This window comes from Heptranchias perlo, chromosome 4, assembly GCF_035084215.1.
Source record: "Heptranchias perlo isolate sHepPer1 chromosome 4, sHepPer1.hap1, whole genome shotgun sequence".
In the NCBI taxonomy this organism is placed as follows: domain Eukaryota; kingdom Metazoa; phylum Chordata; class Chondrichthyes; order Hexanchiformes; family Hexanchidae; genus Heptranchias; species Heptranchias perlo.
In genome coordinates, this window is record NC_090328.1 from 94,871,114 (window position 1) to 94,890,142 (window position 19,029).

General features: G+C 41.5%; 2 protein-coding genes across 5 annotated transcripts in view; one reads left to right on the forward strand and one right to left on the reverse strand.

The window, feature by feature from the left end:
• The window catches only part of tmod1 (tropomodulin 1), a 76,548-nt gene extending 73,164 nt beyond the window's left edge, over positions 1-3,384 (forward strand). For 3 of the 4 annotated variants that reach the window (XM_067983320.1, XM_067983323.1, XM_067983321.1), the window contains one exon: positions 1,921-3,384. In XM_067983320.1, the coding sequence (XP_067839421.1) occupies positions 1,921-1,985 (65 nt within the window). In that variant the 3' untranslated portion in view covers positions 1,986-3,384. The remainder of the gene's footprint in view (positions 1-1,920) is intronic. The other variant, XM_067983322.1, reaches the window with a different exon arrangement.
• Positions 3,385-8,389: 5,005 nt separating this feature from the next.
• LOC137321112 (thiosulfate sulfurtransferase/rhodanese-like domain-containing protein 2) overlaps positions 8,390-19,029 on the reverse strand; it is a 28,581-nt gene continuing 17,941 nt past the window's right edge. Inside the window, exons 7-9 of the mRNA XM_067983326.1 lie at positions 14,128-14,286; positions 12,933-13,071; positions 8,390-11,044 (exon numbers count right to left, since the gene is read on the reverse strand). Of these exons, the coding sequence (XP_067839427.1) occupies positions 10,812-11,044; positions 12,933-13,071; positions 14,128-14,286 (531 nt within the window). The 3' untranslated portion in view covers positions 8,390-10,811. The remainder of the gene's footprint in view (positions 11,045-12,932; positions 13,072-14,127; positions 14,287-19,029) is intronic.

Below are 19,029 nucleotides of genomic sequence, written 5' to 3' on the forward strand. Positions count from 1 at the left end.
GTACAGGAGCAGGGATGTCTTACTGCAGTTATACAGGGCCTTGGTGAGACCACATCTGGAGTATTGTGTGCAGTTTTGTTCTCCTTATCTGAGGAAGGATGTCCTTGCCATGGAGGGAGTGCAACGAAGGTTTACCAGACTAATTCCTGGGATAGCAGGACTGACCTGTGAGGAGAGATTGGGTCGACTAGGCCTGTATTCACTAGAGTTTAGAAGAATGAGAGGTGATCTCATCGAAACATATAAAATTCTAACAGGACTAGACAGACTAGATGCAGGAAGGATGTTCCCGGTGGCTGGGGAGTCCAGAACCATGGGTCACAGTCTCAGGATACGGGGTATGCCATTTAGAACCAAGATGAGGAGAAATTTCTTCACTCACAGGGTGGTGAACCTGTTTAATTCTCTACCACAGAAGGCAGTGGAGGCCAAGTCATTAGATGTATTCAGGAAGGAGATAGATATATTTCCTAATGCTAAAGGAATCAAGGGAAATGGGGAAAAAGCAGGAACAGTTAGACGATCAGCCATGATCGTTTTGAATGGCGGAGCAGGCCCGAAGGGCCTACTCTTGCTCCTATTTTCTATGTTTCTATGTCAAAGCCTTGGAGATGGTGCAGAGGAGATTTACTAGAATGATATCAGGGATGAGGGACTTCAGTTATGTGGAGCGACTAGAGAAGGATTGTTTTCCTTAGAGCAGAGAAAGTTAAGGGGAGATGCTCAAAATTATGAGGGGTTTTGATAGACTAAATAAGGAGAAACTGTTTCCATTGGTGGGTGGGTCGGTGGCCCGAGGACACAGATTTTTAAAAAAACTGGCAAAAGAACCAGAGGAGAGATGAGAATTTCATTTTACGCATCAAATTGTTATCAGCTGGATTGCACTGCCTGAAAGGGTGGTGGAAGCAGATTCAGTAGTAACTTTCAAAACGGAAATGGATATATACTTGAAAAGGAAAAATTTGCAGGGCTATAGGGAAAGAGCAGGGAAATGGGACTAATTAGATAACTAATCTTTCAAATGTAAGGAATCTTACAACACCAGGTTATAGTCCAACTGTTTTATTTGAAAATCACAAGCTTTCGGAGGCTTTCTCCTTTGTCAGGTGAGCGAGTGTGGGATTCCATGGAAGGTTACTGCATTTATGGTCAAAGAACAATATCTGGTGATTACAGATAATCTTTCCAACTGCCCGTTGTCAAGGCAATCAAAGCGTTCAGACAGAGTGATGTTACCTACAGGACCACCGAATATACAAACGGCCAGAACAAAAGAGAGAGAGAGAAACATCCGAAAGGAAGAAAAAGACAGAGAATGACCCGTTGTATTAAAAACAGATAATTTTTTTTTGCTGGTGGGGTTACGTGTAGCGTGACATGAACCCAAGATCCCGGTTGTGTTCCCTCCCAGTCGGGGAACACTTCAGCAGTCAAGGACGTTCAGCCACCGATCTTCGGGTAAGCGTTCTCCAAGGCAGCCTTCGAGACACACGACAACGCAAAATCGTCGAACAGAAATTGATAGCCAAGTTCCGCACCCATGAGGACGGCCTCAACCTTGATCATCTTTTGAGGGAACAATTATCTAACGGCTATGGTTAGACAAAGCACTTTAAATAGTAGAAGAGTTATACAGAACAGCGGATGTTTGAGAACGGCGCATTACTTGGGAAAATTATGGGTGGAAAACTGTCAAGCCTTAAAGTTGAGAATAATAAGGGAGTGATAAAAATAGGATAAATGATCAATAAGGCTTCACATTATAAGTTAATGAATACTATATATTGTAGCATAGAGGAGGCTATAATAAATATATATATATTAAGGTGATGCTAGTTTAATACTCATCATAAGTATACATTTTTGCAATCTAAATTTTTATCAAGATTTATTCATATGTTTATCCATTTATTTTAGTGAGGCAAAGTCGACTTCAGGGCCTTAATGGCCCCATCTTCCCCAGGTGCCGGACGACTGTCTAATCTGTTTGTGAAGATTTCATGCCTCTGCAGAGCACGCCCTACGCTGATGGTTTTTACGTACAGCCGAAAGTGCCTTCCCAGTTCTCTGTTGTGGCTCCATTTTTTTCTTAGTGTTATATGATGGGACGATGTAACTAACTGAAGTTTAGTGGGAAGTACAATGTTAGATGTCTACCGCAGTAGCTTGTACAGATTGTGGTGTGGTGTGCTTTGTCTGATAGAAAAATAGCACTATGTTTAGTACATATTTATGTTTCAATCCAATTAGTGCCGTGCGCCATGAAGCCTGAAACTATCAATTCTAAATCCATCCGTTAGTTGATGTGTACATCCCTGTATGGATTATTGGGTGAAACTATAGCTATATTGTGCATGAACAAGCCTGCTGTTCCAGCATTTACTGTAGAAACATGGGTAATCCTTTTATTTATATGACTTGACGCCAGAGAATTACCTCCTTGTGTAAGCTGCTGTCCTGTCCTTGTAGGAGCACAGGGTTCATTCGTTGACTTTGTGGCAAAAAAAGAGAATGAAGTAATGAACTGCTTGAGAATTGTGTGCATCACCCTACTGTCTGCCGACTTTGGGAGCTTTCATGTAACCCAATATCTCCTCTGATTTGTGTTACTTATGAAAAAAAATTCAAAGGATCCAGAATGTTTTTATGTTTAAATCTAAATATTTAATTTAGGTAGATTTAAAATCATGGAAATTTATACAAACACTGGCTCTTTTTTGAGATATCAGATACTAGGAGATACAGCCTGTGGTTATACTTCATGTTACTGCAGATGTCCTTGCCTCGGATAAAATATAGGGCAGGAAATAATTCAAAATTATTTATACTCATTTTTGGGCCATATTTGCCTGGTGCCCTGAAAACAAAAGATTTTTAAGAATCCAAAGTAACTTTTTCAAGAGTTTTATTTTTAATTATGCAGAGCCTGTTCTAGTTTAAACCTACACCTGTTCAAATTTTGAAAGATACATCAAAGTAAATTATTGTTTTATTCAACTGGCAAACTCAGTCTAGACTGCTCACATCCACTGAGCTGTGTGCAACAGTCCACAGACACCAGGCTTCTATTTCCCATCAAACTGTTTTATTTCTAAAGTTAGGGCATTTTTTTGTCGGAACAGAAAATGAATAACTGAATTGCTTATAAATTTCAGACTAGTTCCAGGAACAGAACTGCGGGGATTAACAGAGCAGGCTCTGGCCAAAGCAGGTCAAAAGATTGGTTTTAAATCTACAGTGTTGTGGTTTTAAAAAAAAAAGTAGAATGTGTTTGATTGTTGCACTTTATGAAAAATAAACCATTACAATTTTGGGCATTCTGTAGCTTCACATGCTTTGACAAAGTCAATAAAACCTCCCGTTATACCATTGTCCAATAAAGATAGTGACATTTTGTTTATCTTTCCTTGAACAGCTGTAACTGATGTAGCATAATGCCAATTAAATGGTACTAATGCCACAATGTCAGGAAGGAGGAAATCTACATTTGTTCAAAACAAAATGATCTGTTCTGTACATAAAGGTACCAGCTACGAGGGCCAAAAGTGAAAGCACAAATCTTTCAAAATCAACCTATCAGCTTGTGGCTTATAAAACCCCTTCCTCTGGGCTATTCTTTAATTCTTGGAGTATAAGCGTACAAAACTGAGAGGAATCTTGAATGTTTGAAGCATTTCTAATTTTCCTAAATCATAACGAAGAGTGAGTGAGAAAGTATTTGCTACACTGGGTACTCTGGTTTTTGTTATTTGACATTGTCCACGCATTTCAGGATTGTTATTCAGTACACATTGAAGAGAGAAGAAGGAACTTGCCTTCTCATGACCTCAGGACGTCCCAAAGTGCTTCACAGCCAATGAATTACTTCTTGAAGTGTAGTCACTGTTGTAGTGTAGGGAAATGCAGCAGCCAATTTGCACACAGGTCCCACTCTACATCAAAAGATCCTAACAACTTCTAAAACTGATTTCTAAATTGTATATTCTATGTTGTTGATAAATACAAATACTAGTATTTGAGGTTTGCTGTAAATAGTACCTTTTTAAATGGTTTTGAAAATTATCTTTTTACATTAACTCAGGATACGCCATAGATTTTGTTAGCTTAGGAAAAGCTAGTGCCTAATAAATAACAGTGATGGGGAGACTTCACAAACTAGTTAACTAGTCCTTGCTTAAAGATAACTTTACCTAATGTAAGGATAACCATGTAACCTATAAAGCTATCTAGATTTATAAATGGCCCCGCTTCTATCCTGGTAGTACGCCATGGCTTATTTTGCATCCATGACTCTGTGCTTTATTTCAGGGGTGAACAAAGGATTTTGAAAATATATATTAGGTGGTGTGACATACTATAACTGGAGCTGCTGGATACAAGGAAATGCCACATATGTAATCCTGGTAGTTGTTTAGATCATTAGATCACAGAAGCATTTTATGCTGCAATCCAAAGCAGGTGGGAATCTCAATAGCCCTGAGCTGAAGTCAGATAAGATGTGATTAACTACTAGGATCTGGAACTCACTAATTCTTTAAGCTAATATCACAGCTAATTGAGTTTAAAAATGTTAGGAGTATTGGAGTTCAAGAGTTGGATATGTAAATTAGCACAGCAGAGTCAAAAGATTTCCCCATAACATTACGTGGCCAATGCAAATGTGAAATGCAACATCTACAATACAAATCCTCAACAGCATTTTAAGTCTGAGTTAGCTTCCTGCTCTATTAGTACATAACAGGTTTGAAAGACTTGAGTGAGGATGAAATGGTAGATTTTCTCCATTTAGCACTGGATGTCTTGTTGATAAGACTTCTCAGCAGTCAATGTCCACATTAATCCGATAAAGGGACTGATCCCCTTCACATCACTGATCCCTTTTACTGGTTTGTCCCTGTGTCCCCTTCTCCTAGTTGGGGTTTAACTTGGTTTGATCACTATTCACCAGTGGGGTTTTTAAGATCAGCTTTAAATGTTTTATACTAAGAGTAATAGTCCAATTGTTTAGAACATCTCCCTTTCAAAAGCCCTCTGTAGTAGACCCCTTGTGAAGACTGTGATGTTGGAATGATTGAACTTAAGACAACAATATCCCAGAACTCTCACTTTTGGGGGGGGGGGGGGGGGAAGAAAAAAATGTGCGGGATCATCATTACTTCAGCTTCCTTGGAGTTAAAACCATCAAAATACCTTTTTTTACAAATCACATGTAGAACCACTTTTGGATAATCCGACCCTTGAAAGAGATCACTGATTAGTGGAGTTCACTCATGAGAATGAACCCTAATTGAGTCTAGAATGAGGGGCCGTAGATGCAAGATTAAATGTAAGAGATTTAGAAAGAAGGGCAGGAGAAACTTCTTCACATAGAGTTGAGGCTGTGGAATTCACTTTGAGTTAGTGGTGGAGGCAGAAATTGTGGTCCTGAATTTTCTGACTTTGTGCATTATAACTTCATTGAAAATGCGGTGGAGACCTTGTTTATGCAACAACGTTACAGTGGCGCAGCAACAGGCAGTCCAAGAAATCCAGAGGCTGTGTCAACATTCAAGATTAGATTGGACAGGTGGAGGAAAGTAAAGGGGCCAGAAGGGAAATGGGAACAAGGTGAGTAAATGTGATTCAGACTTTTTCTCTCATATGGAGGGTAAATGGCAACTGGGACATTTTGGGCTGAAAGGCCTGTTTCTGTGTTGTAACTTTTATGTAAAACCCTGTATGGCACAAAAGTCTGCAACTTTATCATCTATCACAAATGGTACTGAGCCAATAGGGACACTGGATGGCTGCAATAGTAATGCTTGGCTTGAATTGGATAAATCTGTTTGAAAAGACAAAATACTGCAGTTGTAAATCTGAAACAAAAATGGAAAATGCTGAAAACACTCAGCAAGTCAGGCAGCATCTGTAAATGTTTCTGACATAGCCCCTTCCTCAGAACTGTTCCAATGAAGACTGTCAGAATCGTTAATGTTTTTCCTTTCTTTACAGATACTGCCTGATTTGCCGAGTTTTTCCAGCACTTTCTGGATAAATCTGAAAGCGATTAAATGTCTCCTCCCACTCCTATGAACAAACTTCCCTGTTTCATCTGTTCACACATTTGCTGCACTATTGTATTCGTGAGATGATTATCTTAGCCCCAAGGCAGAAGCCTGCTCAATTGCTGTGCTATAGGATATGGAATTGGGGGTGGGGGGGGCGGAGGACAGAGGTGGTTGGGAGAGAAAAGTCTCTGGGAGAAAATGATGGTGGAAATTTGAGTTGGAGAAGGTGAATGAAAAATCTCACATCTGCAACAGCAAAATGTGTGCTACCTTTTGATCTTGGATCCATTGCCCCATTCGATTTACAAATATTCTACTGTAATAGAATCATAGAATCGTTGCAGCACAGGAGGCCATTCAGCCCATCGAACCCATGCCAGCTCTTTTTAAGAGCAATCCAGTTGGTCCTATTTTTTTTTATTCGTTTATGGGATGTGGGTGTCGCTGGCAAGGCCAGCATTTATTGCCCATCCCTAATTGCTCTTGAGAAGGTGGTGGTGAGCTGTCTTCTTGAATTGCTGCAGTCCGTGTGGTGAAGGTTCTCCCACATTGCTGTTAGGGAGTTCCAGGATTTTGACCCAGTGATGATGAAGAAACGGTGATATATTTCCACGTCAGGATGGTGTGTGACTTGGAGGGGAACGTGCAGGTGGTGTTGTTCCCATGTGCCTGCTGCCCTTGCCCTTCTAGGTGGTAGAGGTCGCGGGTTTGGGAGGTGCTGTCGAAGAAGCCTTGGCGAGTTGTTGCAGTGCATCCTGTGGATGGTACATACTGCGCTGGTGGTGAAGGGAGTGAATGTTTAGGGTGGTGGATGGGGTGCTTTGTCCTGGATGGTGTCGAGCTTCTTGAGTGTTGTTGGAGCTGCACTCATTTAGGCAAGTAGAGAGTATTCCATCACACTCCTGACTTGTGCCTTGTAGATGGTGGAAAGGTTTTGGGGAGTCAGGAGGTGAGTCACTTGTTGCAGAATACCCAGCCTCTGACCTGCTCTTGTAGCCACAGTATATGGTTAGTCCAGTTAAGTTTCTGGTCAATGGTGACCCCCAGGATGTTGATTGTGGGGGATTCGACGATGGTAATGCCGTTGAATGTCAAGGGGAGATGGCCATTGCCTGGCACTTGTCTGGCACAAATGTTACTTGCCACTTATCAACCCAACCTGGATATTGTCCAGGTCTTGCTGCAGGCGGGCATGGACGGCTTCATTAACTGAGGGGTTATTATCATTATCTGATATTCCCCCCGCTCTTTCCCTGCAAATTTTTTCCCTTCAAGTATTTATCCAATTCCTTTTTGAAAGCCACGTTTGAATCTGCTTCCACCACACTTTCAGGCAGCACGTTCCAGATCATAACTACTGACTGCGTAAAAAGTTTTTCCTCGTGTCACCTTTGGTTCTTTTGCCAATCACCTTAAGTCTGTGTCTTCTGGTTCTTCACCCTTGCACCAATGGGAACAGTTTCTCTTTATTTACTTCATCTAAACCCTTCATGATTTTGTACACTTCCATCAAATCTCCTCTTAACCTTCTCTGCTCTAAGGAGAACAACCCCAGCTTCTACAGTCTATCCATGTAACTGAAGTCCCTCATCCCTGGAACCATTCTAGTAAACCTTTTCTGCACCCTCTCTGAGGTCTTCCCATCCTTCCTAAAGTGTGGTGCCCAGAATTGGACACAATACTCCATGATGTACTCCTGCTGTATTAATGGGGATAGATTTTGCTAGTTGGTCAAGAAATGGTAGTGACAGGGAGATGAGTCCAAGAAATACCTGTGCGTGTTATTGTGGAACCTTGGGTACATAAAATGTGACTAAATAACTAGAAGACATGCACCTTCGAAATCTGTACTGATATGCAGGCCATGTTATTGGTTTCCTGTGTTTGTATGAAGATGTAGGTGCACATTGTGTTAGCATAAGCATTCCCTGGGCACTCCCGCCATTAGGAGTCACTGCTTGCGTCAGTGTGTCTTGGTTCAGGCTCGATTGACACTTTTGTAGCTACAGGCGAGCAGATCCATCAGAGCGGGAGTCCTGTTCTGAAGTTCAATTCATCTGTGTGGGCAGGTCATGGTGATGAGGCAAACTTCTTTGAACATAAAGGCATATGCTCATCAACAAAAACTGTTACTTTAGTTTCAGAAAACAGTTTTAAGGCACTGATGTGACTTGAAAACTGCCCTATTTGGTCTGATTTAGCTTGCTTCTGTGGCTATGGGTGGCTCTTAAAAAAGATGAATTGGTAGCTTTAGCCTTACCTAAACAGTGATGTGGAGATGCGGTGATGGACTGGGGTGTATAAATGTAAGGAATCTTACAACACCAGGTTATAGTCCAACAGTTTTATTTGAAAATCACATGCTTTCGGAGGCTTTCTCCTTCGTTAGGTGAGTGTCGAGATTCATTGAAAATTACCGCATATATAGTCATAGAACAATGCCTGGTGATTACAGATAATCTTTCCAACTGCCCGTTATCAAGGCCATCAAATGAATTGAATAGTGTTCAGACAGAGAAACCTTAGATACCCCAGACAACTGAATATACAAACAGCCAGAACCAAAGAAAGAGAGGGAGAGAGAGAGAGAGAAACATCCGAAAGGAAGAGAAAGAGAGAGAATGACCAGTTGCATTAAAAACAGATAACTTTTTTCCCCTGGTGGGGTTATGTGTCGCGCGACATTATTACCTGAACAGTCTGATAGGAGGGTACCCAAAAGGTGCAAGAGTTCATTGTTTGCTGTGGCATACTACCCTTATATACATAAGGTCAAGTTCAAGTTCTTAAGATGTGCAGGCTTGCCCAGGAAAGCTGATTTTTGCTTTTAGCATAAGTTACAAGTATTGGGAAGTGGCACAAATTGTAACATCTTCAATCACAAAAGGAAATGGTAACTGAGTAGCCAGAGAACACAGATCATTCTCCGTAAGATGCTCAAATCGTTTATCAGGACATTAAATTACAGGCATCTGCTGACTTGGTGATTGGCTTTCTCAAGAGACTCTATACTTGGTCTCAAACTAAAGCAGGAAAGGCTGAGGCTGGTGAACCTACAGTAGTAGACACTACAAAAACTGGCTCTACAGGCAGAACACTCCTAGTTGCCAGTGGTAAGACAACAGAAGGGGAGGAATCCTTTTTGGGGTGAACCTCAGGATGTTGCCTGCCTATGATTTTTGTGGTTGAGAAGCTGCAATGGACTGAATGCCAAGGCTGAGATAATATGATCTTGGCTGCCCAGGGCCAGTGCTGCTGGCTAGGTCTGTGCTCGTGAGACCATTATGTGGTCAGCTCAATTACATTATTCAACAGTGCTCCAGGCATTCAGCAAGTGAAGTGCTGGAATCACTACAGGGCTCTGAGGCCAAAATGTCAGGCACCAGCACCAATGGAGTGGCTACTGGCTGCCTGTTTCTTGGTGTCATTTTTCTGCACTCCAATCATTGGAAATGTAATTCCCCTTACAGGATTTAGCCACTGAAGGTCAGAAAAACAAGCTGGGGATTAAAACTTTCTTATTCCATACCAGCATCCTTGGAAGCACCCATTTCAAATAGGTACTCAGAGACTGGAGTCCAGCTCCAGTTGCATTCTGGGGAGGTCTCTTAATTTACATCACAATGAGCTTTCAGCCATTTGGTGTACAGAGCCTAGTGTGCTGGCCAGCCACATTGGGCACGATAGGTGCATGACTTAAATACCTAGGGAAAAATACTCTTAATTCAAAGTCACAATTTGATTGAGACATTTTAAGCACAATTCTCACTTTGCTTGTGTTGCTTAATCTAAATTGTTGGAAAATTCACATTTTTTAATGCAAAGAATGGCTTTGAATTATCACAGTAAATTGCAATGCACTCCCTTCCCAGACCTCTAATATTTTTTGTTCAATGCCAGGGCACCACCATAAACTGAAAATGCCTTAATTTTAAACCTCACCCACTGAGGGTGACTGTAGAATTGAAGAGACAGACCATGCAGCCTGTTCCAATTAGGTTATGTGGTTCTGTTATTGATGGTTGCTGAGATTTCAATCCAAATCTACCATCACTGGAAACCACCATTTCAGATGGTTTGCAGTGAACTGGTGTGAATTAGGTAGTTGAGGGCAGGCCATGTGAAATGCCTTAAATCAATGGTGACGAGGTTATCTTCAGGTTTTTGGACAGCTAAATTGGTTGGGACTGAAGCCTCGATTTACCACAGTGACAGTTTTGTAAAACTATTCCTAGTTTAGGAAATTTACTGCATGTAACAGCATCTCACACATAATGATTTGGTCCAAATGTATACAGTATGCCTGAAACAGAATGAATGTGTCAATACATTTCAGAATTATCTATTTATTGAATAATTTTTAATTCAATTGATCTAATACATAATTGCTATTAATTTAAATTCTAAAGCAGCATGCTGATAAAACCAACAATACAATCAATCAGTCTATAAGCTTTAAATTAGCACTATTAAAAAGTATTAAATTAAAATCAACCTATTTTATGTGATAAACCTAAAAACAAATTATCTAGTCATTTATCTCATTGCTGCACATGGGACCCTGCTGTGTGCAAATTGGCTGCTGTATTTCCCTACATTACAACAGTGACTATACTTCAAAAGTACTTAATAGGCTATGAAGCGCTTTGAGACGTCCTGAGGTCATGGAAGTCGCTATATAAATGCAAGTCCCTGTTTTCTTTAAAATCTGATTTAACCTTTGTCGGGTTTTTAAAACTTTGGATGGCTTGATTGAATTGTCTAATGTGGAAGCATGACAGGGATTCGCACCCGCTTTTCAGTACATTCACATTCCTCTTTTCTTGGGCGTCCCGACTGTATTTCAGTTGTTGCCTTTCCTTTTTCTTGGCATGCAACACAACAAGCTACGAGGCCCTTTTTTCGACAGTGAACACAGGACAAAACAAGCTGACAGCAATAAGAAGTACTACAAAGTCTGTATTCATCCCATGAGACACCACAATATATGCACTCTGGAGAGGAGAAAAACAGGATTAGTTTCATAAACATTGGGTCCTCAAAGGCAGCATAATTTAAACATGATTAAAAACAACTAACTGTAATTATAAGCACTACTGAACATGCTAAAGTCTGTGATAAAGCCATCTGTGCATCAGTTGAATACCTTAGTTATTAAAGGCTGAGAGGCTCAGGTTGAACGAGTTTGCAGTTAATGCTGAAGGAGACTGTACAAGACCCAGAGGACGATGGCACCTTTTCCCAATGAAGTGTGGCCGTGTGGAATGTTTTTCGGTCGGCGCGTCTTTCTGGGAATGCTTCAGTGTGTGTATCCCAACCAATACTCCTCCCTCAACCAACACCACCGAAAACATCAACCTGGCCATTCATTTAATTTACTCTTCATGAGATTTTGCTGTGTGCAAATTGACTACCGTTCGCACTTACATAAGAGCAGTGACTGCACTTTAGGAGTATTTGATTGGTTGTAAAATGTTTTGGGATGCCTTGATTCGATATAAAAAGCAGGCTTTCTTTCCTTACTACATAAACCAGTTTCCCTTTCTACTTGATTTGTGGGGCGTGGGGGGGGGGGGGCGGGTGGTGGAGGTTAGGGAACGTGTAATAAAACTGGAGTTGGAGGTCTTGTTGCACTTGAAGAATTTTACTGGACTGGGACATTCTCATCAGTAGTATAAGTCAGGCAATCATCATAAGCCTTTTTCAGTGCTTGGAGGACATCACACTTCTGAAAGTCATATGGCATCAGAAAACCACCTATTCCGGCTACTGATCACTGGTAATGTATCATGACATTTTAACACAAATTTTTAAATCTGGAGTCGGCATTAACTGCAGGCTGAAGATAACTGGAGCTAGCCAGTCTGGCATGGGCCTCGATAAACCAGCAATGTGGTACTGTGCATCATTTGATGAGATGGCATTGGTAACATTCAAGCCAGAAATTCTGTCAAGAACTCAAAACTACATTGAACTCTCAAAACCACTTTATAGGGTTGCCACAAGATTGCCTACCAATGAAAATATTCTACTTAACAACACAGAGAAAATGGTAAACAAAACTGTTTTTTGTGTGTAAATAACACAAGGTTGCTGCTGCCAACACACAGTGTCAATCGATAGTAAACAAAATTGAATTCTGAATTAGTGTCAGGGGTTGATGCTGCGGAAGACTTCAGATGAGCTCTGAGAGTCCTATCCGGAGGCAGAGTTGGGAAGTTGAGCCTGGTACCAATCAGCCAGTTTTTATTTTGTTTTGTTTTAAATTAATAAAATTAAACTAAAATTTTCTATGCTGATGCTCAGCCCTATTACATTATGTAATAATAACTGTTCTGCAGCCCTGCAGCTTACAATTTTGAATATACGTATTGTGATACACAGTGCTAAAAGGCCACCCACTGATTAATCACCCTGACAATCCCCCATAATACAAAAATAGCATTTGTAAATTATTCTACTTTCTGGCTTATTCTACTAGGTAGGAGGTTTTGTACTTAAACAGCATTCAGCTTCAAAATGGTGAATAAACAGGAACAGGAATAGGCCATTCAGTCCCTCAAGCTTGTTCCATCATTCAATTAGATCTTGGTTTATCTGTACCTCAACTTCTTTACCTGTCTTTGATCCATAGCCCTTGATACCCTTACCTAATAAAAATTTGTGGATCTCAGTTTTGAAAATTTCAATTGACCCAGTGTCCACAGCCTTTTGAGGAACAGAAATCCAGATTTCCACCTTTTATGTGAAAAAATGCTTCCTGAATGGCCTAGCTTTAAATTTAATGATTGAGGTCTCTTGTTCTGAATTCCCCTAACGACATCAAGAATCACTTTAATACACAATAACAATGCATTCACAGTTTATTTGCTATAGAGATACCTGAAATAATGTCATCGTTTGCAGAAATGGCATAGCGATCATCAAACACGAACAGCTTTCCTCTGTAAAAACCACTTGGGAATTGTTCAAGGTATTTGTGAATTCCACCCTTGAGCTGGTAAACTTCCTTACATACATCCTGAATGTGCAAGCATGAAGAAGTATTCAACAAATAAATCGAGAACATGCTCACTGTTAAAAATCAGTGGGGGATGGAAAGTGTGCTCTCTAACGCAGGAGTATTCAAGGTTTTATCTTTGTGGACTGCTTAGGTACATACAACAGGGTCATCTACATATATAAGGGTAAGTACAGGGCTCCTGTCCTACCAGCGAGGAGCCGCATTCAGAGGGACCATGGGTTAGACGACCAGGATTGCAGCGTTGTGCCTCTCTCTGAGTGCAGCACTCCATGGGGAGGGTTTGAGAGTCATCAATCCCATAAAGTTCAAATCAATGTTTCTATTAATTTGAATATATTTCAAGCAGAAGCTGCTAAGACATCCTGAAGTTCTGAATTAGGATTCATTCATCAATGAGGTAATGGCATGAAGAATACCCCTTTCTACATCTTTAGGCGCATGGAATTCATAAATAGAACAATCCTGTGATTAAGAAATCTAAGCACCAAAAGAAGTGAGCTGCCTCAGCTTCATGGGCTGGATTGTGAGAGCCCAAGGCTCACAGGCCATAATTTGGACAGTCCTGCTGTAATGCATCAATATAACATGGCCAGGACACAGGAACAAAGTATCAGTCAAGCCAACAGTCCATTAAACAGAACAAAACAGTTTCCACAGAAAGATTAATTAGATTGAGTCTTGGATAGAATTAAATTGCTTTCACAATTTAATTCTTAATTACTTTTACCAATAATGTGTAACTGTGCATGTGTGAACCATATTGTCACTTGGTTAGTTTTAATGAAGAACTTCATATAAGATTATCCAGAGGAGCTCTGAAAATATACATATCTTAAAAATTACATGGAGCTCATTTCCAGGTAAGTACTTTATCAGTACTTACAAATTTAGCTTTTCCTTTAATAGGTAAAATTAGTGAATCACCCTGGACTTCAGTAATTTAATTTCATAAGTACAGAAATGTACTGTAATTTTCCGCACTCTGCCATGCAAATTAATCACGCAGGCTTTACGTTTCATGTAACCCTCCCACACCATTAATGATTATCTCACCTTTGACCTCAGATAGGCTGAAGCTCGTTCACAGCGGATTCCCCCTGTACAGTACATAAGGACCTGTTTGTCCTTAAAACATTCCAAATTTGCATCTACATAATCTGGAAAGTAGCTGAATTTCCGGATATTGGGATCAAGGCAGTGCTGAAAGTTTCCCTAAACAATACAAAGCAACAATTATAATTCAGCAAACAAATCATAAATAAAGTATAATTATAAAACAATTACCTATTCGGTCATCATTCAATAAAACGCTGGTGTTAGAATTCAGTGCAACACAAGAATTTTTCATTCATTAAATAACCACATACTGCAAACCAATCAGCAAGATGAAGATATTGTATATTCATGGCACTACTCAGTATAATGCAACACCAGTTTTGAATGGAAGGAATGCACGGTTTCTTACCACAATTTTTTGTTACTTATGCACATAAGCTAGGAGGCAGCCCGCTTCATCTCTATGCTCATTCTAACCAGGTTTATTAAGTTGAATGGTCTGTTCCCTCTATGCCTGTACAATAACTATCAATCTGGCTGACCCAACCCAGGTCATTGGTGGATTTTGGCACAGTTGACAGCATTTCCACCTCTGAGTCAGAGGATTGAATTTAAGGCCCTTTCCAGGATTGAACATAATCTCAGTTGACCTTCCAGTGAAGTACTAAGGAAGTGACGACGTCAGATTCCACACGTACGCTGGCTGATGACACCCAGCTCTATCTCACCACCACTTTTCTCGACCCCTCCACTGACTCTCATTTGTCTCACTGCTTGTCCAACATCGGATGAGCAAAAATTTCCTCCAACTAAATATTGGGAAGACCAAAGCCATTGTCTTTGGTCCCTGCCACAAACTCTGCTTCCTAGCCACCAACTCCACCCCTCTCCCTGGCCACTGTCTGAGGCTGAACCAGACCGTTCACAACCTTGGGGTCCTATTTGACCGTGATGAGCTTCCGACCACATACCGCTCCGTCACCAAGACCGCCTACTTCCACCTCCGTAACATCACCCGTCTCCGCTTCTGCCTCAACTCATCTGCTGCTGAAACCTTCATCCTTGCTTTTGTTACCTCTAGACTCGACTATTCCAATGCTCTCCTGGTTGGCCTCCCATTTTCCACCTTCCATAGACTTGAGCTCATCCAAAACTCTGTTGCCCGTATCTTAACTCGCACCGAGTCCCTTTCACCCATCACTGTGTTTGCTGACCCTACAATGGCTCTCGGTCCGGGAATGCCTCGATTTTAAAATTCTCATCCTTGTTTTCAAATCCCTCCATGGCCTCAACCCTCCTTATCTCTGTACCCTCCTCTAGCCCTACAACCCTCCAAGATCACTGCCCTCCTCCATTTCTTGCCTCTTGCGCATCCCTGATTTTTAATCGCTCCACCATTGGCGGCTGTGCCTTCAGTTACCTAGGCCCTAAGCTCCGGAATTCCCTCCCTAAACCACGCCACCTCTTGATCCTCCTTTAAGATGCTCCTTAAAACCTACCTCTTTGACCAAGCTTTTGGTTATCTGTCCTAATATCTCCTTATGTGGCTCGGTATCAAATTTTATTTGAAAACGCTCTGTGAAGCGTCTTCATAGAAAGGTTACAGCACGGAAGGAGGCCATTCAGCCTGTCGAGTCTGTGCCGGCTCTATGCAAGAGCAATCCAGCTGGTCCCACTCCCCTGCCCTATCCCCATACTCCTGCAAATTTTTTCCTTTCAAATACTTACCCAGTTTTAGGTTAAATAGGGCTACTATCTTAGCATTTGTGTGCTTCCTCTTAAAATCATGTTACACAAACATTTTCTTGATTTGGCTTCACTGATGTATTTATGCTTTGTATGTATTTGTATCATGATAGGAAGTGATAATTGTATTCATTATTAAACCACTACCCTTGCAAATACCCCTGATTATGATATCTTTCTTTTCAGTGTCTTGGGACATCTTATTACGTTAAAGGCGCTATATAAATGCAAGTTGTTGTTGTTTTGATACACTGTTAGCTGTGCATTCTTTCCAATGAGACATTAAATCAAGGCCTTGTCTACCTGTTCAATTGGGCATAAAATATACCATTGTACGATTTGATCAGGCTAATATTCCTTGCTCAATTAACACTATCAGAACTGATTAGCTTGTTATTTAATTCATTGCTGTTGTGTGCAAATTGCCTGCCACATGTGCCTACAGTTCTAAAGTCATTCACTGGCTGTGAAACATGTGGGATGCCGAGGATGTGAAAGGTGCCACAGAAATGCAAGGTTCTTCCATTCTTTGTGAAAGGACTCCAAATTTTTGATCTTGTTGCCTAGGATTTTCTAGGGTGTCGCAACATCATATTAAGCAACAGAAATAATCTCCTCCTCCCACCATTTCAGCCGGCTCCCACAAAAGAATTTGTGACAGCTCCACTCACAATTTTTCTCCAAAGAGTATGAACTTTTGGGTCTGAATGAGAAAAATTGCACTCCACAGACTGTGCTGGAAAATAACGGCGTGTTAACGACACCTATTGTTATCAATGCACAAATCGGCCAGCAACTTCACGGGATTAAAAGATACGCCGTCAGCTGAGAATCTCCAGAACTTGCTGGTCGATTTACCGCCATTTGCTTTGCACAAACAACATCTCGCCCTTAGCCTCCCAGTTACTTTTAAGAACTTGTTGGATTTGCTCATTAATTGCCCATTAAACTCGTCGCAGAAAGTTAGGGCTAGAACTTAACAGCGTGAGTGTCTTTTTAACAATGCGATAATTGTTAATGCAATGCCAATCAACCTCTCTGGCCCAGAAAGGGAACAATTTAAACTGTTCAATCTCATTCCTGCATGTAGTAAATTGTTGTTAGAGATTTTAAAAATGGCAAATTTTCTTACTTTTCCTTTCTGCCTCTTTTTTTCTTTCTCTCTTACTCCAATCTTTCTCCCCCTCTCTTTCATTTCTCTTTCTGTACCTGATTTGACTTTAATTCACCCTCCTTTTCCATCGTTCCTGTTTATTTCTCAATCTTTAAATCTCATTGGTTAAGGAGATAGACTGTTGGTCCCGCTGTTCACTAAGGTCCTAGAAGCCCCGTTGCCCTCACCGCACCGCCATAAGCCCGCAATTTCACAAAGTTACGGCGCAAAAGTTTTTCAAGCTGAAGGGTGCAGGAAAAAGATTAACTAACATCGCACACTGTGAGATGTGCTGCTCCAGCAAGATCCGGCACAATGGGCCATAATTTGCTGTAAAAATAATGGTGAGGTTAATAGCTACAGCAAATTATGGCCCAATATCTTTCAATAAGACTGCTAATTGGTTTAATCCTACACAGATGTTTCAAAGTTATGCCCTTGTAGTTTGATGTAGAGTCTTAAAATATTTATTTTTCTTTATTAGTATCCTTGCTTCCTTCCCCCCCCCTTGGCATACTCTAATTTTTGATGTGAAATTCAAAAATTACAAAAGTATATATTTTTTTTTAAAGAGAGAGAAGCCACACCTCACATTACTGCTCTGATTGAGTTACTGTTTAAATGTGAAACAGGTACTCTAACTCCACAAAAACCTGCATCAACCCATTACTTTCCGACCCAACATCCCTCAGTGAAGGAAGATGGTGGCGGTTGTTGGAGGCCAATCATCTCAGCCCCAGGACATTGCTGCAGGATTTCCTCAAGCCAGTTTCCTAGGCCCAAACATCTTCAGCTGCTTCATCAATGACCTTCCCTCCATCATAAGATCAGAAATGGGGATGCTCGCTGATGATTGCACAGTGTTCAGTTCCATTCGCAACCCCTCAGATAATGAAGCAGTCCGAGCCCGCGTGCAGCAAGACCTGGACAACATTGAGGCTTGGGCTCATAAGTGGCAAGTAACATTCGTGCCACACAAGTGCCAGGCAATGACCATCTCCAACAAGAGAGAGTTTTAACCACCTCCCTTTGACATTCAACAGCATTACCATCGCCGAATCCCCCACCATCAACATCCTGGGGGGTCACCGCTGACCAGAAACTTAACTGGACCAGCCATATAAATACTGTGGCTACAAGAGCAGGTCAGAGGCTGGGTATTCTGCAGCAAGTGACTCACCTCCTGACTCCCCAAAGCCTTTCCATCATCTACAAGGCACAAGTCAGGAGTGTGATGGAATACTCTCCACTTGCCTGGATGAGTGCAGCTCCAACAACACTCAAGAAGCTCGACACCATCCAGGACAAAGCAGCCCGCTTGATTGGCACCCCATCCACCACCCTAAACATTCACTCCCTTCACCACCGGCGCACAGTGGCTGCAGTGTGTACCATCCACAGGAAGTACTGCAGTAACTCGCCAAGGCTTCTTCGACAGCACCTCCCAAACCCGCGACCTCTACCACCTAGAAGGACAAGAGCAGCAGGCACATGGGAACAACGCCATCTGCACGTTCCCCTTCAAGTCACACACCCTCCCGACTTGGAAACATATCGCCGTTCCTTCGTCGCTGGGTCAAAATCCTGGAACTCCCTTCCTAACAGCAATGTGGGATAACCTTCACCACACGGACTGCAGCGGTTCAAGAAGGCGGCTCACCACCACCTTCTCAAGGGCAATTAGGGGTGGGCAATAAATGCCAGCCTCGCCAGTGACGCCTGCATCCCATGAACGAATTAAAAAATAAGTGTCAGCCTGTGTTTTTTGTGCTAATTTTCTCCCCTTGTCAAGATGTTGAGTTCTGTGGGGGTACAGTTTCACTGGTGTTGGGTCCATCTCCAGCACCCTGCTCAAGTGGCTATTCCACATGCATAACTCTGGACACTCAATGATGGCAGGCTATTTGACTGTGGCGGCATCATAGTCATGCATGATCCTGTCCACACAAGCACATGTTCCAGCAAAGGTCACATGATGAAGTATAACCCTGGCTGATTTT